Below are 25,122 nucleotides of genomic sequence, written 5' to 3' on the forward strand. Positions count from 1 at the left end.
TGTAAAATCCTGTCTAAACACTCTTATCTTCATTTAAAAGAGCCATGCATTGATTAATTACCAAATTAAGCTATTCTGAACCCAAACTAAGAGTTTGCAGTAGACTTTCAAAACTGATTTTCAAGCGATGCTGTCTTTAGACAAGGCTTTGATTTCAGCCCTGGTTATATGCTTTTCCTTGCACATTTCATTTCTCACTCGTTCTTCCAGTTTCTTCTCTCCCTGCCATCTGTTCTCACCTTCCAGTGTTGTGGATTTTCTTTCTTCCTATCTTCTCCCTTTTTCTGCAGCTTCACTGCCAACTTGCTCCTGTTTTTTCCGTCTCCACTTTCCTGGCTATCAGTAGCACGTCCTCTCCCCTCTCCCCCTTCCCTGAGCTCCACGGAGGCAGCTTTTCTTCCTGGTGGGATGCACGGAGGTTACCAAAGAAAGGAGGGGCTGGCTTAGCGAGAAAGGTGCTAAATGGGAGTGACTGAAAGACACAAGAGCTAATGCTGGGAATTCCTTCCAGTCATCCCCGTCTGTCTGACAAACGTGCTTTGCTTTCATTGAGACAGAGCAGCGGAGAGCTCGGTGCCCAGAGGAGCTCGTTTGGGCTCTGTGGTCGTGCCTCTCGCATCAGGCTGCCCTGCTTGCTTTTACTGCCGGACTCATTCCAAAAAAGGAAAACAAACCAAAATACATCAGTGATTTTGAATTGCAAATGTGGGTGTGCAAAAGCCATGAAATGAGAAATTTAAGGTGCTTACTGCAACATGAATGTGCCCATGCTGGACATGAGCAGCATTTCCTATTTCTGATCAGAGGCCTGAATACATGTCTTGGTTGAAGCAGATGTTCAAGCAGCTACAACCGGCCAGAAGTAGAGTTAGAAGGGGAGCTCTTTTGGCAAGTAAATTATGACAAACTTTGACTGTGGCAAGGTGAGGTTAAAAATGTGAGTGTGCTTAGACCTATGTATTAAATGTCAGTTTACTATTTAAATTTTAATTTTTGAAGTTCTTGCATTTAATTTCCGTAAAACATTAATTTATATTGTCACATAAAGGTAGTGTTAACATTTTCTATTAAAAGATCCCCTTTTTTATTTGCTTGTCACCTCTTTACCCATTTTAAACCTGAAATTTTCCATGTTCATTTTGTCTTGGCATGATTTTTTTGTTTTTGAAAGAAACAGTTCTGCCAAAAATGAGTTCAATTAAAAAATATATATGGTTTGCTCAAGATTTGAAAAGAAAACCCTTACAGCTGTTTCCATGAAAAACACAAAAGCCTCTGTGCTCCGGTGTCAAGATTTCCGTATTCTTGCCAGAATGTTTTAACAGGGTGCTGCACCTTGCCTCTAGAATTAGCTCTTCTGCCTTAACTTTAAAATTTCTCACTCTGCAGCCCTGCCGCGAGTGCGGGGACTCTCGCCCCGTCTCCCGCTCCGCGTGCCCTCCCGGCGCCAGCACGGCAGTCCCACGCCCCGGCTGCCACCCCAAAACGGCAGAACTTGGCACGGTCGGCGCGCCCGTTCAGCCCTGCTGTGCGTACGCCTCGGGCTGCGGCAGTGGGTCGTAGACGGGCTGTTGCTCTGGGCGCGGGTCGGCGGTGCGGTGGGGACAGTTGCTGTCGCGGGGACTCAGTCGTGGAACCCGGGAGCGCGGAAGGACCGAGCGCAGGCGCTGCTGGAGGAGCTGGGATTCAGTTACGGGCACGGCCGCGGGTCTCTCGTGTCACCCGAGACGCTGGGCAAGCCACCTTCGCTCGCCGATGGCTCTAGCTGTGCAGCCCTCGCCTCGGAGTGTGCAGGTTTTCCTTACAGAGCTGCCGACCACTCGCAGTGCTGCTTGGAACATGTGAAACGCTGTAAGGTCGTTAAGCGCTTCACACATCGGAACCGGACACCTCAAATCAGGCACCAAAAATTAGTGGACACCTCTAACGCTTGAATCCCTCTCTGCCTCTACTCTGGGCCTGTAAAGTGGGGATAATAAAACTCTCCTTCCTCTCCCGGGTGCTGAGGAGATCAACTAATGTTCCTGGAGAATTTAGGTAATGATGAATGCCGTAGAAATTCCTACAAGGAGATTAATAACAGTGTTGTGTGTGAGGTTTGAAAAGTGCAGTAAATGCAAGGTGAAGCCACAGCCTAAGCTGTGAGAAAAGAAAGGGAATATTGACGGATTACCTTTGCCGTGTACATTATCCGCCGTGTGAATGAGCGAGTCCAGGACAGTATTTGATTGCTAGTTGGAGACTGTGTTGTGTGCTTATGCACAAGGGCCCAAATTACACCGACAGCCTTAATTCTGTCAAATCCTAATGTTCTAATAGCAGACCCTGTAGTTGTAGTGGTCTTCTAGAATAGTTCTACTGTAGGCACTGTTATTACATTAAGAAATCAAATCAGTTCTCATGCATGTTTCCATACGTAGTCCGGCTAATGAGAACTGTAAGGGTTAGGCATTCTTCGAAAGCCCTTCTCAGTAGTTAATGTTAGCAGAGACACCAGAGCATTCTCCTGGCTATTAATCTGCAGATAATAGAAGGTCCATTTCTTAAGTACACACAGAAGAAGGAGAAGAAGAAATACTGGCTATGACACAAAATGAATTGTCGTCTTCCGTGCCCTTGTAACCCAGGGCATGTAGTGCAGGCTGCCAGCCATTGCGTTACAGATTTAAAAGTGCTGGAATCTCTCAGTTCTTTAGCAGGTTGCCTGATGGATTGGTGAGTAATGTACTTGAGGAGTGCATTAGTAAGCCCCAGACTAATGGCTAGCTCTTGCCCATGGCTTTTGCTATAGATCATTCATTGTGCTATTCATAAGCTCTCTGCCAGTCTGTGTCTGGCACTTGTGCTGCTGCTGCTAACGCCACATGCCTGATGAATTCTGCATGAACACCCCCAAATTTTAGGAAGGTGGGCAGCGAACAAGGAGATAGCAGTGGGTCACGGCTGCTGCAGTTCCCCTCCATCTGCTCTTTTGGAGGACGTGGTAAAGGATAACGTGGTGGACATGCTACTCATTCGCCACGTACTGCTGGAACAGTAGCCTGTATAAGCTACCTGGAGTTTCTACGTACAAGCTACCTGGAGTTTCTACGTACCCTAGGATCCCTTCCTATCACTGCCAGAGGAATGTATGTCCAGGGAGTTTGCTTTCCTAGCAAGACTGATGTTCAAGGCCAGGGTAAGCAAGCTAGAATGGGGGACGATAGGTGATTGGGTTGCTGACTGTGGCTCTTGGTAAAGGCAGTGAGGAGTTTCTCTGGTGTTGTGTGTTCTGGTGTGCTAGAACAGGGTGCCCAGACGTCGTTACTAGGACCTGGATGTTGTGTGAGTTAAAGGAGGTAGAACCAAGCTTCACAGCAAGAACCATCCTCATGGTCGCCTTTTGGACTGGCTTTGCAGGACAGGGCAGGCATCTATGCTAAGGTCTTCTGGATGAGTTGCTTTCCTACCGGTCCCTGCCTGGCTTTGGAGATTTTCCTCTATCTTTAGACTCCGCCGTATTAGTAAGACTCCAGGGAAACCACCCAGGAGTTGTGGCTTTCTGGTTTTCACCTAAGCAGGGTTCAGGATTCCCACATGGCATGACTGAGAGGGACATTTCTGGCGGCAGAAAGGGTCTTGTAGCCCATTCTGGTTTTGGCCTCTTGTGCATCTTCTGGGTGCAGTCAGAGCCTGCGACGTGCTGTGGTGTGGTTGTGTCTGGCCGGACTCCTCCCCGCCCGTTTCACCTGGGCCCCTGCACAGCCACCAGAAAAGAGCAATCTGGCCAGCTACCGATTTGAACTGCTCACCTCGCCCATGTCCAGTCACTTAAGCCACCCTTTCTCATTCCTGAGACCAGTCTGGTAGCCTTGCTGTTATAGCAGGTTTAAGCTTTGCTCTACTATCCTGCACTCTTTGGCTTTATATCTTTGCAAGTTACTTAAAAATAAACTTATACAGTTTGTTATTAGCTTCTTCCTGAAGAGCTTATGGAAAGGATGAGGCCTTCATCCCACGGAATTTCCTCTAGGGCAGTCACAGATGTTCAGCTTAGTAAAGACTGATGCTAAAACTACATTGCAGAACCAAAATTGTAACAACAGTACAAATAAGTAAAATTCTCCAGTATGCAGCCAACTACAGAACTAGAAATATCCCAAACTGAGCAACAAACATTTTAAATTTTCTAGTTTACTCCAGATGTAGGAATGTTGTGCATTTTTAGGGGGTAGTAGTAATTACATCAATGTGTTTGGGGTGCTGGATATTTTATACTTCTAGAGAAGACCTCCTTTTAGAGGAGCTATTTTTCTTTATGCCCTTCTGCAAATACAGGTTGGGCACCTTTTCATTTCCCCAGGCAGGAACCAAATGCTGGTTCTTTGTAGTATTCACATTAATTCTACAACCAAAAGTCTCAGGGTATTTTGCACATAGAAACAAGTGGAGGATGTGGAAGGTTACAAAGAGAATGCTGCTAAAAGGAAATATACCGTGAAAATGGAAATTCCCAGTGAGTATTGTCAATCAGTTTATTTGCATGCTCTTTTGGAAGATGTTTCTGGTAATAAAGCATCATCAGTCTATTATTTCTCTTGACCAATCTCTCTCTTTCTCAATCTGCCTATATAAAATCTTACAGTGGCCTATATTTATCTGAGAATATCCTCTGCTTGTTTCCCATATTCCTGCTTGAGTTTTCTTTCTTTAACAAGCACAACAGCATGCTGTTCTGTCTTCAAAGAGGAAATTAATTCCGTCCGCAAAAGGGTCAAGTGCTAGAAAGTGCATAGCAATGCAGTTTGCATGGCAGGATCCAGGAGATATGATGCTAATAAGATTCTAAGATGAGAACAGCAGACTGGCTCTGGGGATTCAGATGAAGGGTTCTGTAAATTTTAAAAGAAATGGTCTCCAAAAACTAATGATGTCTGCTTTCCAATTCATTAATAATGTGGAGCAGGGAGATGGGAGTGAGAAGCAGGCCATGCTTTGAAATATCAAAATGTAACAAGGAAAAAAACAGTGAGAGCTCATCTCATTGGGGTCATAAAGCTGGGAGAAAGAGGCAGGCTGCAGGGGAGCGTACTGTCAGTGCCTGAAGGGAAGGAAATTGCGCTGTATGCTCTGCCGTGTGTAATTTATGCACAGCCTCTGCCAACGCTAATGCAGAATTTCTACGCTGAAAAAGATGTTGCTATATTGACAGAGCTTTTCAGTGTTTTTGTTTAAGGTGACTTACTACACAGGATGTCTGATGGATTCTGAAATCATATCTGAATCGTCTTAGCATATTTACAAATGGCTCTTGGTAAACCTTCCCCTTCACCTTCTTGCATTGCGTGCACGAAACTGAGTAACAAGAACCTGAACCTTGTTTGTAGTTAATAGTGGAAGAAACCCCCTCAGGCAAAGCCTAATGAACCAAGAGCAATTCTGAGCCTTCCTCTGTAATATCTGCGGAGACTGTGCCTTTCCAAGGGCTGCCTGGACACATTGTGTGACCTTGCTGCTTTACATCATTAAAATTTCCCATTACTGGTATAGCGTTTGCATGAAGGTGCTGTCGTGCAGATATTATGCTGGAGTTTCTCCCTTACGCGTGCGGAGTTTACAGCTAATAGAAAATACCTGCGCTCGAACAGTTTCCCGAGCGGGAAGGTGTGCAGCAGGAGGGTTTAGCTCTGGCTTTTATTTTGACAAAGCTATTACGATTTGCAGAGTGGGGTTAAGGTTTTCCTCCTACCTTCTCGTTTTATCTGTGCGATGTTTTCTGATCTCAGCTCTGAGCCGCCCGTCGGTGATGACTGGCGAGGCTCTGGGAAGCTGCCAGCGCCTCGCCACCATCTCCAGCTCTTCGAGGCCCATGAACAGGGCGAGCGGTCGGGCAGTGGGTGCTCAGCTGGGCCCCGGTGTTACACGGAGTACTTTTTAACCCCCGGTAAAACTGGAATCTTTTCTCCGCTGCACTGTGCTTCCCCAAAGCTTTTTTTGTGCTTTGCTTCCACGGGCTCCAGGTCCCATCTGTTTTCTTTAGCTTGAGTCTCACAATCTCGGCAGCAAGTCATTCTCGAGACAAGTAATTTCTCTTGGGGACAGGAGTCGGGGTTCGGAGGAGTGTTTAATAAGTGGTAGAGGATACCTTGGTCCTCTCAGAAGAGCTTTCTTCGTGAGGGTTCCTGCTGAACTGCGGAGGCGAGAATGGACCCGTTCAGCCGAATGCCTGGGACCCGGTGAGGGACTTCCGAGAGCTCGTAGTCCGGCTGGGAGGCTCCAGCCGAGTTTCGCTCTTGCTAAAGCCACAGCTGTGGAAGCGGGTGAGGTGGGGCTCGTCATGCCTGCGGCGTGCTAGCAAGACGGGTTACTCTTACAGAGGTTAAAGACACTGTACGTCCTCATCAAGGTATCTCTGAGGTCCTCAGTATTGACGGGTACGGCCAGTTGTCCCCAGAGCAAACCGTGGATGCGCTGGCACCAACTTCAACAGCCACCGCCTTCACCTGCAGTTTCTCCTGGATATTACTTGCCCTTCAGTGACCGTAAAGCTTTACGGCCTTCCCATGAGCTGCAGGGGTGGCACAGCCATGTGTGTCAAATCTTCCACTTTCCTCATGCTTGGGTCTCGGATGCTTCCTTGGAGAAGATGTGGGGAATTTGTTTCCTCAGGAAATCTCAAGATAGATTGATAACAGTTTTTTTGAAGGTTTTCCAGTGAAGTTCCTGCTTGCTATCCAGTTTCTCAGCACCAGATCACGGTATGACTCGCCTGCAGTCACACAGTCCGTCAGTGGAGCAGACGAACTCGCAGCTGCTTGGCTGATCAGTGGAGATAGAGTCGTGTGCATCAGGTCTGTCTTGGGGCATCTGTAAAGATATGAAAAGCAGCTGGAATAGGGAGGCCCTTTTCATTAATGTTCTTAACCAAGACACTTAGCAACTGAGTTGAATTTTGTGTCAGCAAACTCAGTTGAAGTCTTTCTGGCTTGGCAGTAACGTGACCATGGCCACCAAGACCCAGATGTGAGAGGTTACATTCTCAAGGTCTTCACTTGTGGTGAAGGGGGAATGCATCAGCATTCCAATGTAAAATACAGGGATTTCATAAACCCCAATTTCTTGAGTGCTGTGCCCCAGCTAAACTGACTGGTGTGATGACCACTTCATCCTGCCAAAGAGTTATGCATTCCTTTCTGATCTGCCTCAGTTTGCTGCTGACTGCGTTTTCCAAACTTATATCTAAAAAACAAAAAAACAGTAGTTTTTGCTGGAAGACAAAAAAAGGCCACAAAGTTTTCTCTCTTCAAAACTCAAGGCTTCAGCTCTATCTTGGGACCCTATTGCTGGACACATTCCCCGGTCTTCCTGGATGACAACCCTCTCCTGTTCCCATCAAGCTGCAAAAGCCTCAAGGAGAAGAAGGAAAACTACAAAAAGAGGCATCTAAATTTCTGCGGATCATGAATGAGGCGACTTCTATAATTGTGGAATCTGGGCTCAAAAGAACCTGCGGAATCCTTCTGAAATGCAGTAGGAAACTAGAAGCCAGCGAGCTCCTTGTTCCTGGGCTGCAGTTTCCACGGCAGCACGCTGGCTTTGTGCTCGCATTAACAGCTCAGGTCGCATGCATATGGCATGTGCCTTATGGACAACATAGACAAAGCTACTGCAGAGACTACCAGTGATCTTACTGTCTCGTAGCACCCTGCATATCGAGAACTGCGGTGTGTTTCTCGTCCTGTAACAGCTCCATGCGGTCTGAGAGATCTCATGGAAGAAGCATCCTCAGCAATCCTGAACGAACTGTCCTGAGCATTTTAAAATGGCATCTGTAATTAGAGGAGGCATTTCTGAGTCTGTGATACTTGAGGTCATCTCACATGCAAGTGCCATCGTCTGGGAGCTCACTTTAGCAGAAACCAGGCTTGCTCTGGGTCACGTACTCGCTGAGCTGTCAAAACAGACTCTTTGCTCTGCACACAGGCATTTATCTCTGATACTCAACGCCTTGTAAAAGTCAAGGTTAGGGGAGTACCAACTACTTGCCTTCCTGTAAGCGGGTAGCTCCGGCCCCCCTTCTCTGGGGCTTAGCTTTTAGGAGCATGAACCTTTGCAGCAAGTGCCTCAGCTGTACCTGCTTAGAAAGCAAGTTCTTCCCACACGGGTGTAGGAAGGCGGAAAAGCAGGGCTAGAAGAGGCCCATGAGGAGTCACCTATCCATCCTCATACACTGGAGCGTGTCGTTCCTGACAAGTGCTGTGTGCTATCTATTCTTAAAGGCTTATGAGGATGGAGACCTCACAGATCCACAGCTCTGAACTATTAATTCCAGTTCTAACTATCCTTTCCCCTAGAAAGTTTTCCTTAATCTCTTACCTGGTATAATTTAAGCTCATTACTATTTGTGCAATCCGTCGTTAGCGTGGGGAAAGGATTATACTCTTTCTCTTTGCAAGAGTCATGTTTTTATTTGTCTGAAGAGATGTCTCCCTCAGTTGTTCCTTCTTCAGGCTAAATAATATGGACTCCTTCACTCCTCTCTTAGGGGGTCGTGTTTTTAGATCCGAGTTCATTCTTACTGTTCACCGCTGGGATTTATCCAGCTGCTCTACTAATCCTCTGAAGCACAGTGTCCCGGACTGGACACAGAGCTTCAGCTGGGGAGCAGGCATGAGGGTGGCTTCACACGTCTTGCAGGCTATACCCTGTTCGTGCGTCCAGTGTGACATTTTTCTTTTTCCCAACAGTGCAGTATTGCTGGCTTGTGTTCGTATGGATCCACAGTAATACCAGCGCCCTCTCAAGCTCCTACCTAGCGACTATTCATTCTCTATACGTGCAGGAGGGATTCCTGTCTTTGCACTCGTCTCTGTTGAATTTTACTTTATTCTCCCAGCTCATTTCTCCAATTTATGAGGAGATTTTAAATCCCGTGACCCAGGAATCTTGCAGTTTCACCCAGATTTGTTATTTGCGAGTGTAACTAACAATCTTTATTCCATCACCTGCACCATTAATGAAAATATTGCCCAGCACATAAAAAAGAGCTAATCCTTCAAAAGCTCTAGGTACATCTTTCCATTTTGACAGTGAAGCGTTCATAACTACTTGTATGATATGGTTCTCCAACAAGTTTTGTACCACAGGTACCTTGGTACCTTACCTTATAGTAGTTTTATCTAGATCGTGTTTCCTTAGCTTGCTTGCCAGAACACTGTGTGAGCCAGCACCCGAAACTCTACTAAGGTCAAGGTGTATGACGTCTGGTGTATCTCGTCTATCTGCAACCTGTTACCATGTTGTGGAAGGAAATTAGATTGGTTGGAGACAATTTGTTATTGAAAAATCCATGTTAGTTGTTACCCGTCTTGTTATCTTTCAGGTGCTTACAAATTGTTTAATTACTTATTTTCCAGGAACTGAAGTTAAGCTGGCTGATCTATAATTCTCTGGCTCCTTTCTCCCCTTCCCTCTTTTTAAAGGCAGATGCTGTGTTTGCTCTTTGTCAATCTTCCCATAGTTCATGAGGTCTTAAATGCTCTGAAATGGCTGCAGGCATTTCTTTACACACCCTACACTGTGATTCCTCAGACCCGGAGAGTTTGAAAATATCTAACTTATAACTCCATTCCGTTCCTGTTTGAGTCTGAGATCTTCCCTGTTGTCCTTGGTATTAACTGTGGTAGCCATCTGCTTGCTGTTGACCTTTTTAGACAAGACTGGAGCAAGACGCTATGAAAGACTTTGGCCTTCTTAGCATCATATGTCCATAATTGTACATTTTTTGTTGAGTAGCAAGCCAACGCATTTTTTTGGTCTTTCCAGTAAATGTTTCCTTGGTACTTTTGATTTCCCTTGCTGATTGCACCTCATGTTGTGTCTTCCTAGTTTTTCCCTCTACTTGCTCCTGCTTTCATGCTTGTGCTTAGAAATCTGATCATGTTTTCTATTTGTGTTTGCGCTCGCTGTAGAGCTCATGGTTTAACTGAGTTCATTTCACACTGTACTCGCTGCACTTGCGTTGCACGACAGCTCAGCCCTGTGCAGTTAGTGTCGTTCCTCTGAGACCTGTCCTGCAGTACGTTAATATTTCAGTGGCATGAGGCATCCTTCCAAGTCTCCCTTCTGCCCATTCAGTTGTATTCTTTAGCGTGTATTAAGAGTCGTAAAATCACAGAATAATGGGGGTTGGAAGGGACCTCTGGATGTCTGCAGCGCAGCCTCCGGCTCGAGGCAGGGCTGGCTTCACAGTTAGGTACGCTTGCTCAGGGTCTTGTTCAGCTGCCACGAAACCTCGTTAAAGGGCCCTGAGACGGTGCGTCGAAGGCAGGGGAGGTGCTCGCTGGAGACCGCAGGAGCCGTGCCCCGTGTCGGGCAGTTACCGCCTGACCCGCGCTGTTGCTCTGGGTCGTTCAGCTTCCATCGCCCCGAGCCTCTCCCCAGTTACACCAGAACGCAAGCGCGCGTCAGTGACCTGGGTAGTCCCGTGCTGTTTTACAGCCTCTGCTTCCCCTCCCGCCGCATCCAGGGTTTCCCCAGCCCAGGCAACGTTTGCGGGAGCTGTGCAGAGATGCACCACCTCCGAAATGCAGACTGGTTCCTGTCGCTTCAGGATGTGCTTCGTAACCTCCATGTCGTACGTCGTCACCGAGATGCTGGCTGGGAGGTGGGGAGGCGCAGCGAGAGGACGTCCGTGGTGGCAGGAACGTGTCCACGCTCCTCAAGTCCACACAGGGTGCCAGCACGCAGGCAGGGAAGACTTCTCTATTCCGAGCTGCCTCACTGTAGATTTCTTGTTTTACCACAAAACCTTGAGTTTTCCGTTGGGAAGGGCTCTGTCAGAGTGATCATACCTCGGTGGTGTTCACTGGTCCCTTACGTCCCTTCTCCATCCCTTTTCCCACCCGCACACGCAGTGTTTCCCAGCGGTTCCCTCGCTAGCGCCGCACCGAGCAGGGCTCTCTGACTGGTTTTCATGGCAGATGTGTGTGTAAAAATGCCTGGATCTGTGGCAGCCCTGCTGCAGAAAATGCCTTGCGGACAGGGAGCTTTCGTCTCGGATGAGGAACGCGACTCCCAGGCACCTCGGTGCTGGGGCGATCGTCGCCAGGCCGCGGGGCGAGAGGCGACCGTGACGCGAGCACCCGCGTCGCCCTCGCAGCCGTTCCTGGGGCAGCGTTTTGTGCCCCGTCTTTCCCTGCCTCTCAATTCAATTTACTACGAACACTTCTGAAAACCTAATTACGCAGCATTTAATGCTGCGAACTGCTGATTTGTGGGAGAGAGATCTGTGAAGAGCTCTGTAAACACCAGCAGAATGAAGTGCAGCATTTCTTCCTGCTCAGGGCTTCTGCACTGTGCTTCCTCCTTCGTTTTCACATAAATCTCACGTTCTGCCTGCTGAAGCTGGCGCTTACGGATACGCCTTCCACAGACCGCTCTTCTCCCCGCGGTGTAACGTTCCCTGGGGTTAGGGTTAGGCCTCCCGGCCGCTCCCGAGAGGGCAGGGAGGGGCAGGGTTTGGTGAACCGGGCAGCGCGGCATGGACAACCCAGCAACGCTTCTCCTGGGTTTTCCGTCTGGGAGCCCTGCAGCAGCTGCCCCCTCTCCCAGGCCAGTGCAGGACAAGGCCGTTGGATGAGTGGGTTCGCTCGGTGGCGATAACGAGGAAGAGGAACGGCGGGTTTTGCGACAGGCCAATGCGGCGTGACGGACCGGCCGGGGCGGGAGCCGGCCGCTGTGCAAGGCCGTGCTGAATCCCGGCGTGGCCCTGCGCAGTCACTGAAACCTCTCTGGGCCTCGGTTTCCCCGCTGGTGAAGGCAGCAGCAGCACCTGCAAGTCTCACTGGGCCGGGGGACGCTCTGCAGCTCCCGCTGCCTCGCATCCCCGGGCTCACGGGGTTGCTGGGACCCTCCCGCTGCTCCACGGGCAGATGCTCCTCCGCGCGCCGCGCGTCCTGCGCCCGCACTGCAGAGCCCCGGCGTGCCTTTCAGCCGCCAGCGCCGCGAGGCACCGGTCTGCCCCGCGACCGGTCGGCAGCCACGTCCGGACCGGCTGGATGATCCAGGCCCCGTCCGGGAGCGCAGACGCCGCTGCGGACGGCTTTGTTGCAGATCCCAGATAGCCGGGATTCCGCAGCAGGACTCTGTGCTTACGACAGTACCCAAAGGCAGATTTTCTTTTAATTAAATATGAAAATCTATAATGCAGTCAGCATGGTGCCTCTTGGTATGTTTATTTTTATTCCGCATTTATTTGCTTTTGTTCTCAACATATGCTTTTATTATGATGGAGATTTTTATACTGACCATCTGTACATTATGAATGAATTTCAGCTAAAAGTGGAGGACTTGGGGAGCAAGATAGAGATCAGTTGGTTTTCTTAATATCTGAGTGGAAATGAGTGTCATTTATGGTTGTGGAATGAACACACTAACTAGACTTTTCCTTAAAATAGTGAAATTACAGCGTTGACATTTTAGGCTGTTGTCCTTAGGTTTCAGGGTTAACAGGCAGTTGCAATTAGTGAAGTAATTCATACCTTGTGTAGTTGTTGTTTCACACTTTCTGTCTCTAAACTCAGAAGATATTTATTGTGCCAGTTCAGCCATATTCAGCCTTCATTGTAACGTTTTCCTCTGCAGCCAAAGGGCAAAAAGCATTTAATTTCCCCGGTACCGGGGTGATGGCCGTTGTCTGTGTGCCCGTAGCTGCGGCTCTGCCTGTTTTCAGTGTCGGGGATGGTTTAGGCATCGCCCAGCAGAGCTCTGCTGGTGTTTACAAAAAGCAGACGCGCGCGTGCCAAGCCCAGGCAGTGGCTTCACCTGGGTCTGTATCTGTCTGCTGAGGAAAGGGCTGCTGATCTCTCGTCTGCTCCCGGCTTCACCCGTCCCCCGGGCGAGGTGCGGGGCGGTGAAACGTCCTGCTCCGAGGGAATCGCCGCGGCGTCCATGAGCGTGCGAGACCCCTTGCAGAGAAGCCGAAAGCTCTGCTTCTGCCTCCGCCGCGGCAGGGCCGAGCGAGCCCGGCCGGAGCCCGGGGGCTCAGGTGAGCCGGGGCTTGGCGGAGGGGCGAGCTGCTGGGAGCCCGGAGCCTCCTGCACCGCGGAGCGACTCCGTCAAGCTCGTGATTCCTCTGCGTCGCCCAGCCCCTTCGCCTCCCTCCTCTTTGCCTTGTTATTTTTCCTTCTGACCACTTTTCTGTGCTGTCGGGTCAAGGCTTTGCCCTGTGGAAAGGAAAAGCTTAGCCGAAAACTAGGCGGTTTGAGCAAAGCTTTTCCAGGTGCGTTGAGCCGGCGGGGCCGGGGAGCTTTGCCCGGTTGGAAGGACCCGGGAGCGGCGTGCGCTGGCTCCCGGCCGGGTGCCGACGGCGTCCGCCCGCGGTGGGGACGCGGCCGCTGCTCCCGGGCACGGGCAGGCGGCTGGGCTCGCGGCGGGGACCTGCCCCTCCGGACGAAGCCCCGGGCGTCTCCTGCCCTTGCCGTGCCGCTGCCCGCGCCGGCCGCCTGCTCCGGCCCGAGGTCCCGGTGAGCCCCGGCGGCTCTCGCGACGCTCCCGCGACCACCGCAGAGGCACCGCGAGGATCTGCCCCTGGCCGGGCGAGGTGCTGCCGCGGCAGAACCTGCCCCTGCCGCCCGGCTCCCGCCCGCCCGCCGGCACCGAGCCACCGACCGCGCCGGGCAGAGGCCACGCGCTCCGCGTGCGGGCCGGGGCCGGGGCAGGGACGGGGACGGGCTGCCGGGTCTGTCGCTGGCAATTCGGACTCAGAGACGTTTCCTCTGCAGGTCCCTCAAGCGCTGAATAAAACCCGCCGCCGCGGAGGAGGCGGTGGGGGAAGGGCTCCGAGCGCTGCCGGCCGAGCAAAAAGAGACGGGCGGCTCTCCGGGAAGAGCCGCGGCCGCGGGCCGGGAATTCACGTCCACCGGGAATGGGGGCACCGGCGGCTCTAGCGTCCCGCGCTCTGGGCCGGTCCCGCGGTCGGTTCCCGGGCTGCGCGAGCGGCTGCTTTGTCCTGCGGCTGCAGGTAGAGCCCAGCGGTGAGAACGGAGCCTCTGCCTTCGTTTGCTGTTAAAAAAGCAAAATGCAGTTCTCCTTCCAAAGCTTCAGGGGGAGGGTTTGGGAGTGAAACCCTCAAGGGTCAAAGCCCAGAAGAGAAAGTGACTTGGCGTGTATAATTCTGCAAGCGCTGGCTGTCTGGGGCTCGACTCCGGCTCCAGGCTCAGCCGTGGGCTGCCAGCTCTGCCCCCGGTGCCGGGCGTCCCCGTTCCTCTGCTTTGGGAAGGGAGTTGGTGCTGGCTTGTCCTGGCCGTGCGTTGCAGCCAGTCGTTCCCCCTCCCGCAGAAAAGACGGCTGCTTTTGTCCCACTCGGGCAGTTTGTTCCCTCCCTCCTTGGACGACGGCCTCCACGGGAGGCAGGCCGGGCTCCCCAAAGCCACTGGCTCCTCTGTTGCCCTCCAGAAAGCAGCGGGCCGTCTGGGCGGGGAGAGGGGCTTGTCCCAGCTTCTGCCTCAGTGTCTCACCCGGTGCTGAGAGCCCGTCCAGCCGTGCGCTGCGAACGTCCCCGCGGCCGGGCCAGCTCGGAGGTGCTGCACGGTGTTTGCTGACACGTCTTGATGCATCCCAGGGTCCCCGGCTTGGAGGCAGCACGCGGGCAGGATCCGCTCCCCCCCGCGCGTGACCGTGGGCTGCCCGAACGCCGGCGTGACTCGAGCCGTCTGCTGGCCTCGTCTCGCCCCTCTCCGGCGTGTCCGCCCCAGGCAGCCGGCGGGGCACGAGGGTTTCACCCTGGGGGTGTCCGGGCCTGCGCCGAGCCCCACGCCGGGGCCAGTCTGCACCGGCATCCCCGGCAAGGTGGGAGAGGGTCAGCGGTTGCTGGGTCACCGCCGGTGCTGTGCGTCTGACAGCTCCGGGTGCCGGCGGGGCCGGGTCGGCTGCTCGGGCCCCACAGCCGCTCGGGGGGGCGGGGGGGCGGGTACCACCCCCAGAAACGTCCCCTGCCTCGGGCCCGAAGGTGGGTCCTCCGCTTGCCCCGCGCCATGGACTCCCGCCCCTGTAACGGCCCAGCGACCGCGCTGACGCGGGGCGCGTGTCGGGGCTCCCCGGGCCGGCTCGTCCCCGCCTCTCCGGCCGCTCCGGCCGCCAAGCCGGCCGCGACTGGGACGTGCGCCGCGAGGATCTGGGAGCGCGGTCGGCTCCCGCCTGCGCAAGGCGGAAGCCCGCGCGCGGCTGCAGGCCCAGAGAGCAGGCGAGGAGCGGGGCTGCCTCGCCGGCGTCTGCGCTGCCGCCCTGGTTTTCCCTCTGCCGTCGATCTAGCGGCTCGCCGAGGTGCAGCCCTGCCTGCGCCTGCCGCAGCGGTTCCACTCACTCTTCAGCATCGTTATCTTCCATGTTGTGGTCTTCTGCTCGGGGCGCTCCTCACCGCCATCCCCAAAATGTCCGCTGCCGCCTGCGTCTGGCGGCCTGCCCCGCTCCCCCCCCCCCCCCCCCCGCACGCCGGGGAGACGCGGCGGCAGCTTCAGCTGCACTGAGCAATTAAACTGCAGCAGCTCAGGGATGAGCAGGAGGCCGTGATTTTCTTTCCCTTTGCAGTAATTGCCTCTGCAATCAGCTTTGATCACCCGAGAGCAGAAGAGATGAGTGCTGCAAGTTGACATCAGTGGTTTTAATATATCCATTTACATATACAGGAGCAGCGCAGCATACAGCTTTCCACAGCGCCTCTGACCTGAAACCATCGCTGCTCCATAGACACCTCATTTAATTTAATACTTCACCGCCACTGCGGAAGCCACAGGATGGGGACGGGAGGGGGGATAATCAAGCCCTCACTCTCTCGCTCTCCGCGAATGTCTGTAGAAATGACATGAAAGTAATTGCTTTTGAAAAGCAAAGCAGAAATGGCACAATTGATTCCGCTTAAATGAGAGGAGAAGCGGTGGGGGCGGGGATGTTCACCCTAAGCGTGCCACCTCCTTCCCTGCCGCCAGCCGACGGCCCCGCGGCCTGCGCGGGGGTGAAGGTGGGCTCGGACCGCGCGGCGCGAGCAGGATACGTCCCCGGGGCGGCCGCTGCCTTACGCGGCGTGCGGCGTGTCTGGTCCTCGGGGCGCTTCCGTGCCGGGGACCCCCAACGTGCCGGGCAGCAGGGATCCCCGAGCCGCTTGCGCGGAAGTGACCCCATACATGGATTTTAAATACGCTTCTGCGCCTCGCGCTCCCGGGCAGGGAGGACGGCATTTACTAGCCGCTTCACCGCTTCGCATCACCTCGCTGTCCTCCATCGCCTGCATGGCGGCCGCGGTCTGTCTGCGCCAGGCTCCGACCGCGGTGGCTGCCGGCTGCGCATCTCCCACGCCCGGAAGCCCCGGGTCGTCTGCCCTCGGAGCCCCGCAGAGCAGGCCCAGGGCTGCTGCACAGCGTTCGGGTCGGGATGCGAGGGGGACACGGCGCCGCGGTCCCGGGGCTCCAGCTCCCGGCTTGCAGGCAGCTGTGCGGAGCGTCGGCCTCGCACCAGGCAGCCTTACGCCGCACGGAGAGGGAGAAGCGTGCGAGCCCGGTCTGTGCCCCCCCCCGTGCCTTGGTGCTTGCTCTGTTCTGCAGTACGCACTGGGAGAGCCCCGTGCAGCAGCCGCATGGACTCCTCCTGGCTTAAGAAGAGACAGATAAATCGGTATTAAAGCAAAGCAGAGAATTTGCAGGCTGTCCCTGACCTTTAGTTGTGCGTGTTGCCATGGTGGCCAGGTGTGACTGCAGGCAGATGAGAAGGACCCGAGCACCCGGCAGCCTCGTCTGTCCGCTGCGGGCCGGCACGGCCCCCGCGACGCCCGGCCACGTCCTCCGCTGCTCGGCACAGCGGTGGCGGCCGGACCCCGCGTCCAACACCGAGACGTTCTTCTCCGCTGCGGCAGCGCCCAGGCAGACGAGCGCACGCACGCGCTTGGATCCGCTCAGAATTAAAACACTTTCTCGTTTTATTTGGTGCGTGGTGGACAGCTAGGACCTCCGTCACTGGGCGTGTGAATGGGCTAGCGCACACAGAACGCGGCTTGGAGGATAACAACGCCTCCGATACAGCTTTAATTTAGACGTTAACATCACTTTATGTTAATTACATGCAAACTGATTGTTAATGTATTTGTTGAATGTTGACAGCCAGGTGACAGTCTTCGATAAATACATTTTACTAGTCAGTTAGCATTTAATTAAAACCGAAATGCTCTCCAGGTTCAGTCAGGCAGCGAGCAGTAGTCAGGCCCCTCGGTTTCCGTGCGCGCCCAGGACGTCCCGGCGGTGCCGCAGGGCCCGGCCCGGCTCGGCAGCTCCGCGGGGCGCGGGCAGACGGGGAGCCGCGGCAGGGCCGGACACGGCGACGCAGCCCGGGACAGGAGCTGCCGGGAGACGTTCGTCGGACGGCTCCCGAGCGCGGCGGGTCGGAGGCGGCGAGGACGGTCCTGGGCCCGGGCACGCCGAGGCGCTGCAGGACACGCTGCGGTGGCCCTGCCACGTGCGGCATCGTGACAGCCTGCACGGCTGGCTGCTGGGCTCGCAGCCCTCCTCCCCGCCCGTCGTTTGGCCCTTTCTGTCCTTGGTTTCAGGACCAGCGAATTGCGTCTGTGCTCAACAGCAGGAGCCTGGGGTGTGGGGGCAGGTCTGGACGTGAAGCCGGGCCTGGAGACTTGGGCACCTCGGTGCTCACGGAGCTGTCTAGACCTCTGGTCTTCCCGGTCCCAGGAGGAGACTGACTTGGTGGTACAGCCCTGCGACCTCCCTGGGCCCTACTGCGGGGGGGAGCATGCACAGAGCTCTGCTCCAGATCTGTTCTCCGCGTGCTACCTTGTCCCGGTACCTCTGGGTGCCGTGGCCAGGCGCCGCTCTCCGTCCAGCCTTCGTGAGCTCTGCGGTGGCTGCGCCCTGCGCGTCACCGTTAGTGTTTTCGGGTAGCTCTGCACGGTCCATTTCTGCATAAAACAAGGGTGCTTCCAGTCATCCCTGAGCAGGAAAAGAGGCTTTGCTGGTTTCACCTGCGGGGACCGTTCTACTGCGCGTAGGAGCCTTCGCCGTGGCAAGGCGTCGCATGGCTCCTGGCCGACAGCGCTTGCACAGTTAGGAGGTTTTCTCGATGCCGGATTTAAAAACCAGCCATATCAGCTTCTGGGATACACATTCAGCATTTTCTCCTGCCTCCCTGCCACGACCAGGGGCCGGAGCCACACGCAGCCCTCGCTCCCTCCTGCACCCGCGTTCCTGACCGCCGTGGCCCCTCCCGCCTGTCTGAAGACGAGCAGCATCTCCGAGGTGCCCGTCGCAGAGACATCGGGGCTGGTGGCAGGAGACCTGCCCCACCGCGGAGCCCCAGCAGCACAGTTAGCACGAGTGGATCAATACTTCAGCCTTGTCATGCTAATTGCTCTTTGGATGGTATCCGTGAGCCTCTCCTGCTCCCGCCTTGTGCAAACTCTGCAGCTGCAGTGCGGAGAGATAAAAACGCAGTGCGCAGAGCCCGCTGCTGGTCCTGGGGACAGCGGGGACGTCCCGGCTGCGAGCTACCTGCTCCCTTCCCCTTTCCGCCACGGAGAGCTGCCGCCAGACGACGTGCACGGGGGCCTCTTTAGGGCAGGGTAGATGAGCACAGAGCGGCAACATTTAGCCGGATCAGGAGCTGGTTATTTAGTTATTTGCTTATTAGTTATCCCAACTTTGCATTCGCTTGGTTGCTCTCTTTGCCTCCCGTCTGCCCAGAGGGCCTGACACCTCCTCCGCGCGCAGAGGCAGGTGCCCAGGCGCTGCTCTCTCCCTGCCTTCCCGAGCCGGACGTGTCCCTGCTGCCACTGCGTGCGTGTCCGCTCACACCTCCCATATTGGCTTCCTGTCCCCGGAACATCAGGTTTTGCAGCTCATGGCGGGGGTGTCTCCTCCCCACAATCCCCACCCCCAGCGGCATCAGGTCTGTGCTGTTCGGGGTTTTGTTAAGCCGTTTAGTATTAATTGATTTTTTTTTCCATTTTTTCTTTCTTTCCCTGGGCGGGTCAATAGCTGGATGCTCAAGAGCAGAGGATCTATCAACTGCAGACCAAGCAGAGGGGAGGCAGGCAGAGCTGGAGCAGCGATGCAGCCGGAGCAGCGGCTCGGGCAGGAGCTGGAGGCCAGCCGCCCGCCGAGGAGGAAGCTCGGGAGCAGGTAGGGGCGGGCGCCGGTCCACTGCAGCCCGACGGGCCACGCTGGGAACTTCACTCCATGTACTTGCAGTAACAGCGATGTTCTACTGTTCTCATCTGAACGGCAGCATCAGGAAAGGCTAAAGACACAAAAGCGGAGACCAAACTCCCAGTGAGGAGGGGAAAGTTGGGGGAACCAGGGAGCAGCTGCGGCTCTGCTGACTGCGACCGGGCGCTTGGGTCGCCCTTGACGCGCGGGTGTGGCTGCGGCAACGGGCAGGCGTCCTGCACGTCGATCCGGGCGTCCTGCTGCTGCCCCCCCCCCCCCCCCCGCCCTGGGGAAGGGAGCGGGCGGCCGGCGGAGAGCGGGGGGAGACCCGGCCTGCCGGACAGCGCGTCCCAGCCGGCGATAGCAGCGGCATGAGACGAGGTGCTTCAGACCTGTTGCGCTACGCTGCCGTGCATGAAATGCTGAGTTTGCTGCGGGACGCGCGGCCGTTTAGGCTGGGACTACCCCAGGTGCTCTGCAGCCTGACGGGCAGCACCTCTGCCGGGCAGCACCTCTGCCGGGCAGCACCTCTGCCAGCGCTTTCCTCTCTGCCCTGTCCGCAAGGTCCCCGCGCTGCCGCGGCCCCGCTCTTCAGAGCCCTGTGCTTCAGAGGCTGCCGCAGCCAGACCGCGTTGCCCCCGCGCACGGATGCCGCCGGGGAGAGCGCGCCGCCCCCGGTCCCCGGTGGGGGGGCCCTGGGGACACCCGGGGTCCCCGGGGTCCGCGCGGACGCCCGCAGCCGCCGGCGGGGTCTGGCCGCAGCTGTCGTTCGGGTCCGCGGGGCGAGCGGACGCCGGGCCCTGAGGAGGCTTCACCCGCGCCTGGCCTCCGCCGCACCCGCCCCTCCGCGCCCCAGCGCCCCGCGAGCCAGAGGAGTTCTCGGGTCTGTCTTAGCCAGCTCACACGCTCAGCATGGTGGAAGACGAAAGCAGCTGGGAGTTGATACTGGCGTGTCAGGTCCCAGCATGGGGGATAGCAGGAGCCAGCCCAGCGCAGCTGCCTTCTCCACAGCGAGGGCAGCACTGCAGCAGTGGGGGGGTTCCTCATCATTCAAAGTGCAAATGCTTTGTTCCACTTGATTTGTTGATGATGAGGTATGTTCATTGCCTTTGAAGGACCACAGACAGACACTTCTTCCACTGCTAAGTCCCCCATTGTTCTCGATGGGTGGGTGTGCGTGTGCGTGTGCATGTGCCCGTGTGCATGTGCCCGTGTGCGTGTGCGTGTGCCCGTGTGCGTGCGCGTGTGCCCGTGTGCGTGTGCCCGTGTGCGTGTGCCCGTGTGCGTGTGCCCGTGTGGGCGGGTGGGTGTAGGCAGAGCGCGCAGCGCGTGGGCACAAGTGCGTGCTGAGAGCCTGTTTTCGGACTGCTCGCTGCTGAGGGCTGGGTGCCAGGACTCCGTGTGCATTTGTCCGTTTGTGTGCGCGAATGGGGAGGACAAAGGAACCCGTGAGTGTATCAGTGCGCGCCTGCGTTCTTTTCTGTGTGCGTATACATGCGTGTGTCCACGTACCGATGTGCACACGCCCTTGTGCAGGGACAGCGTGGGAGGGGGAATCGCGCTTCTCTTTCTTCTTATAGTTACTCTGTCTTAGTGCCTTTCCTTTTCCTCTTCCTTTTCCTCCTCTTTTTCCTGATGCTGAGTCCAGCTGAGTCGAGCTGCTTGGTTTTGTGTTAACAGTGAGAGATCTGACAGCCCAGGTCCGAACTTTCTCGGACAAAACTCCCAAGTAAAGTGCTGAACATCGAGCCCTGTTACATACGAACGTAACACTGTTCTGGGTCAGAGCTGTGCTCTGCCCAGCTCAGCGTCTGTCTGCTGGGAGAAACGGGGGATATTGCCCCAAGATGCTTTCCCACCTTCTGGGGATCTGTGGTTAAGGGGCTTCCTGAGCCCAAGCTGAAGTCTTCATGTTTAATAGCCACGGCAGGGAGTTCCACTGCTCAGCTACGTGTAGGATGCACAGCCCCTTCATTTTATCCTGAACCTGTCGCCTGATCATTTCTGTTCAGTGTTTTATTGGAAAAGACCATGAGCAATCACTCTTATTCACCTGCTGTATGACGCTCATGATTTTATAGACCTCTGTCATGTTTCTTCCATCATCCCTCTTCCAAACGGAAGAGCCCGAGTCTTTTTTTTTTTTTTTTTTTAAACAGGGAAGCTGTCCCAACATTAAATCATCTCTGTTGCCCTTCACCATATTTTCATTTGTTCTGTTGCTTTCAGTTCTGTTATTTGTGGAGTTACAGGGAAGGGCAGAGTTTCACTGAAAACAGAGCACACCTTCCCATCTGCCACATCTCCAAACCCGTCTGGCTGTGCATGATCTCTTCTCCCATCTTCTCCAGCGGTGCCAAAATCTCTTCTTGTTTCCATCCCTCCCAACTTCTGTCAAGAGCTACTGCCCCTTTCCAGGGCCGCTTTTCCATCCCTGCAGTCCTGGTGGTCCAAGGGCGCTCAGCGGAGAAGAGCCTGGCTTTTGACCTGCCCCTCGTACTTTCTCTGTGCCAGAACCTTCCCACCGTCCCAGTCAGCAATGCTCAGTTTTTCCTCACTCTTTGTGCCCATTTCACAGTCTCTTCTGGCCCAGGAGCATCTTTTCGCTTGTGTATTAGTCACTTGCCTGTCCCTGCAATTTGTATTTCTTACTCCTCGGGATTTCCCCCCCCATCAGCACTTCCTTCTGCTCTTGTACCAGCCGACACGTGCATCCCTGGTGCGAAGCCATCATCCACGTGAACTTGATGGCACCCATAAAGCTTGCGGGAGGGAAGAGAGCAGCACGGCACCGGTCCTCTTCGTACACTGCCCTTACAGCAGCGTTCGGAAACGCTTCTGTCCTCTGCAGCAGGGGCTCACAGCTCTGTGTTTTCTCCTTACGCCCTTGACTTTGCATGGCTGCAGAGCAGACCTAGGCAGCAAAACGTTTCACGGCTCTTTCCCCTTGCTGCTGCTTTACTGTGGCCTTTCATCACTTCGCTCCCATCTCCTCCAGCGCACTGAAGTGCTTCCCCGCGGCGCCTGGAGAAGAGCAGCACAGGGACCGGCCCGAAGGCGAGAGCAGGGAGGAGAGTTTGCGGGATCTAGTCCTGAGGAGCAGGGGCCTGCGACGGCTGGGTCTGCAGGGGCAGCGACAGCCAGCAGGGCCGGCGAGGGCTGCGGCGGGGCCAGGGCTGCGGCGGGGCCAGGGCTGCGGCGGGACGAGGGCTGCTGCAGGGTGAGGGCTGCTGCAGGGCGAGGGCTGCGGCGGGGCCAGGGCTGCGGCGGGACGAGGGCTGCGGCGTGCACAGCTGGAGGGGACGACGCACGGAAGGTGCAGAGTCAAACCTGGTGCCGGTTTTGCTGGCTGGGGCATAGAGAGAAGGCAAAAACTCTTCAGAAAGAGAGAAGAACTGGACCAAAGGGGCAGACCCCTGAAGGAGCACGTGTGACCAGAGAAGGATGCAGACACGGTTTGCTTGTTCACCTCATCTCTGGTGACAGGGAGGGTAGATTTAGCTCCAAAGGGCAGAAAAGAGAAGGGAAGGAAGGGGAAAGGTGAGTGCAAACTTTTTCATGTCAGCTCCTACTGCTTTCGAAGCCTCACAGTCCCTTGGACGCGCTGCCAGAGAGGAAAAGGAGGAACAACACGCGTCTGACCAGCGCTGTACTGTGCACGCGGGACCCGCAGCGGCCAGCGCCGTGCCTGCTCGGCTGCCAGCCTGGCCCTGGCTCCCCCGTGCTCCGGACACCAGGGTGACCAGTGCGGCTCGGCGAAGGCACCGAGGGCGCGACACGGGCACGCGGAGCGCGGCACTGCCGGCCTCGCCTCTGGTCCGCTTCAGCTCTCGAGCACTTCGTGTCGAGAGCACCGTTCCTCCCTTCGTCGGTGCAGAGCAGCGCAGCTGGGAACGGGGTGCCGTGGTGAACCCAGCACCGCCACCGCGCCCGTCGGCCAGGGCCCCACGGGTCACGCCGCGCCTGGAGCAGAGGTGCCCGCGCTGGCCCAGTGCCGCTGCCCAGGCAGGCGCTTCCAGGACAAGAGGTGAGGAGAGGGGCAGGAGCGGCACGCGCGCGGGGAAGGCATGGCAGGCTTGCAGGGAAGCGCTGCTGCTGCATGGCAGTGCTCGAAGCTGGGGCTGAGCGGCCGGTCTCAGGAGTGCGTTTCTTTTCCAGCTGGCAGAGTGCAACATGCGTCTGGCCCAAGCAGCAGGAGAAAATGAGGTTTTAAGAGCCCACCAGCAAGGGCAGCTGCTGGTAAGCAGCTAGTGCACTCAGTGTGAGAGGGCTGAAATGGGAGAGCCAGAAACTTGACTGAGACCAAGCTAGGACTGAAAAACAGATGCAGGGCTAGTCCGCATCTGCAGACCAGTAAGTACCGCTGACGTTATCACGGGTACCTCCATAACCCTACTGGAAAAGCTTGGATGGATGCTGAGGAACCGTAAAGAGCAAGAACAGGCACGGGGCTGCTGGCAGACGCTAAGGCTGAAGGAGGTGAGCAGGAGACAGGCAAGACAAGGGACTAGAGACCAGACCTGGAAGCGCAGGTGCCTCTTGAGGCAGTGACACTGGGGACAGGAGCAGGCGGTCACGGAGCAGTACGGAGGGCAGGTGCCTCTGCTGAGCTGGGAGGTGAGGTGGGATTTTCAGACAAAGCTGCTGATAAATCTCCTGGTTTGGGGGCCTGGCTGGTGTTCTGGGGCTGCCTGGGTGGTTTTGTGCTGCCAGGGCCGACAGACGCGGGGTGCCTGTAGCGGGCTGTGCGTACCAGGAGCCCTCTGCCTGGCGTCTCAGCTGCAGTTCAGCGCTGGGCGCGTGAGTTATGGTCCTGCCCTTTAGGAAAGGCGAGCAGAACAGCCCTGCCTGTCAGCCGAGTCCCCCACCTGACCACGAGCTCTCCTGGTGAATGAATCAGGATTTGGCATATCGCTGTTTAATACAGCCCCCATGCTAATGTCTTTTTGAAATGAAACTGAGAAAGCTGTTAACCTCAGTTAGCCAGCTGTCCTCACCGTGACCTGGATAAATCACTGTAGCAGGGGCTCCCAGGAACGCTGCTCTCATTGCTTTGGAAAAGGGAGCTGAGGGAGGGACTGTGCTTCTGGTTCGTGCCGGGAAGGTTCCTCCGCGCTGAGGCTGTGCAGCGAAAGGACCGGTGCGCGATCGTGCCAGGGACCCTGCTGGGCTCCAGGCTGGCGGTGGGGTCCCGCAGACCTGCCGAGGCTGCCGAGCTCCCTGGCACCTTCCCTCCTCTCACAGCCACCAGGGAAGACGTCGCGTTACGCCGCGGGGGGAGAAAGGCCGTGTGTTGTGTCGGGAGAGGGGGGATGTCCACGGAGCCCAAGGGACCGGATCCCTCTGCCACACAGCCACCAGGCACCTCGCGTCATCCGGCCCTGCTGGCTGCGGATGCAGGGCCGGGTGTCCGAGCCCGTTCCTCTCCAGGGCTCTCTCCCTCATCGCGCCTGAAGGCAGCCACCCCTGAGCTGCCCACTCCCGTGACGGGAGAGGATGTAGAGAGGGCAGTCTGTTAGCTACCCGGAGGCAGGGCCTGGGACCTGGGTCTGCTGGAGCCTCTAGAAATGGAAGGGGGAAATGCTTCCCTGCGATTTTTCTCCTCCTTCCTCCCAGGACTGTCATGGCCAGGATGGGTTTTCCTAGCACAAAACTCCGAATGCAAAGTGCGTAGAAAGCCCCTCGGCCAAGGCGCAGAAATCCTCCCGTGAGCCTGGAGCAGGGCTGTGCCAGGACAGAGGCCGCTGCAGGGGTGAGAGCAGTCGCTTTAACTTCAGTGCCACCAGTCGCCTGGCCTGGCCTGCGGTCAGCATCTTGGGGACCTGGTGGTACAGCTGATCTGCACGAGTGTCTCGCACGGGCCGAAGGCTGGTCGCGGCGCTGCTTGGCACCACTGCGTGCACACAGGCTGCCGGGCAGGGCGGCTGCCTGACTTCTGCTG

At 55.9% G+C, this 25,122-nt stretch overlaps 1 protein-coding gene across 9 annotated transcripts in view; it reads left to right on the forward strand.

Annotated features, from left to right (window-relative positions):
- Nucleotides 1-25,122, forward strand: part of LOC112985566 (uncharacterized) — a 120,219-nt gene that overhangs the window by 85,294 nt on the left and 9,803 nt on the right. For 4 of the 9 annotated variants that reach the window (XR_010391497.1, XR_010391496.1, XR_010391500.1 and 1 more), the window contains one exon: nt 19,011-19,154. The exons of 2 other annotated variants lie outside the window; for them this stretch is intronic. Coding sequence is in view for 4 of the 7 variants with exons in the window: in XM_064519885.1 (XP_064375955.1) it covers nt 19,011-19,154 (144 nt within the window). In the remaining 3 variants the exon portion in view is untranslated. Of the gene's footprint in view, nt 1-19,010; nt 19,155-22,746; nt 23,209-23,339; nt 23,421-25,122 lie in introns of all 9 variants that reach the window. 3 more of the 9 variants (XM_064519881.1, XM_064519882.1, XM_064519883.1) reach the window with 2 other exon arrangements.

The sequence above is a fragment of the Dromaius novaehollandiae genome, chromosome 13 (genome assembly GCF_036370855.1).
Source record: "Dromaius novaehollandiae isolate bDroNov1 chromosome 13, bDroNov1.hap1, whole genome shotgun sequence".
Taxonomy (NCBI): Eukaryota; Metazoa; Chordata; class Aves; order Casuariiformes; family Dromaiidae; genus Dromaius; species Dromaius novaehollandiae.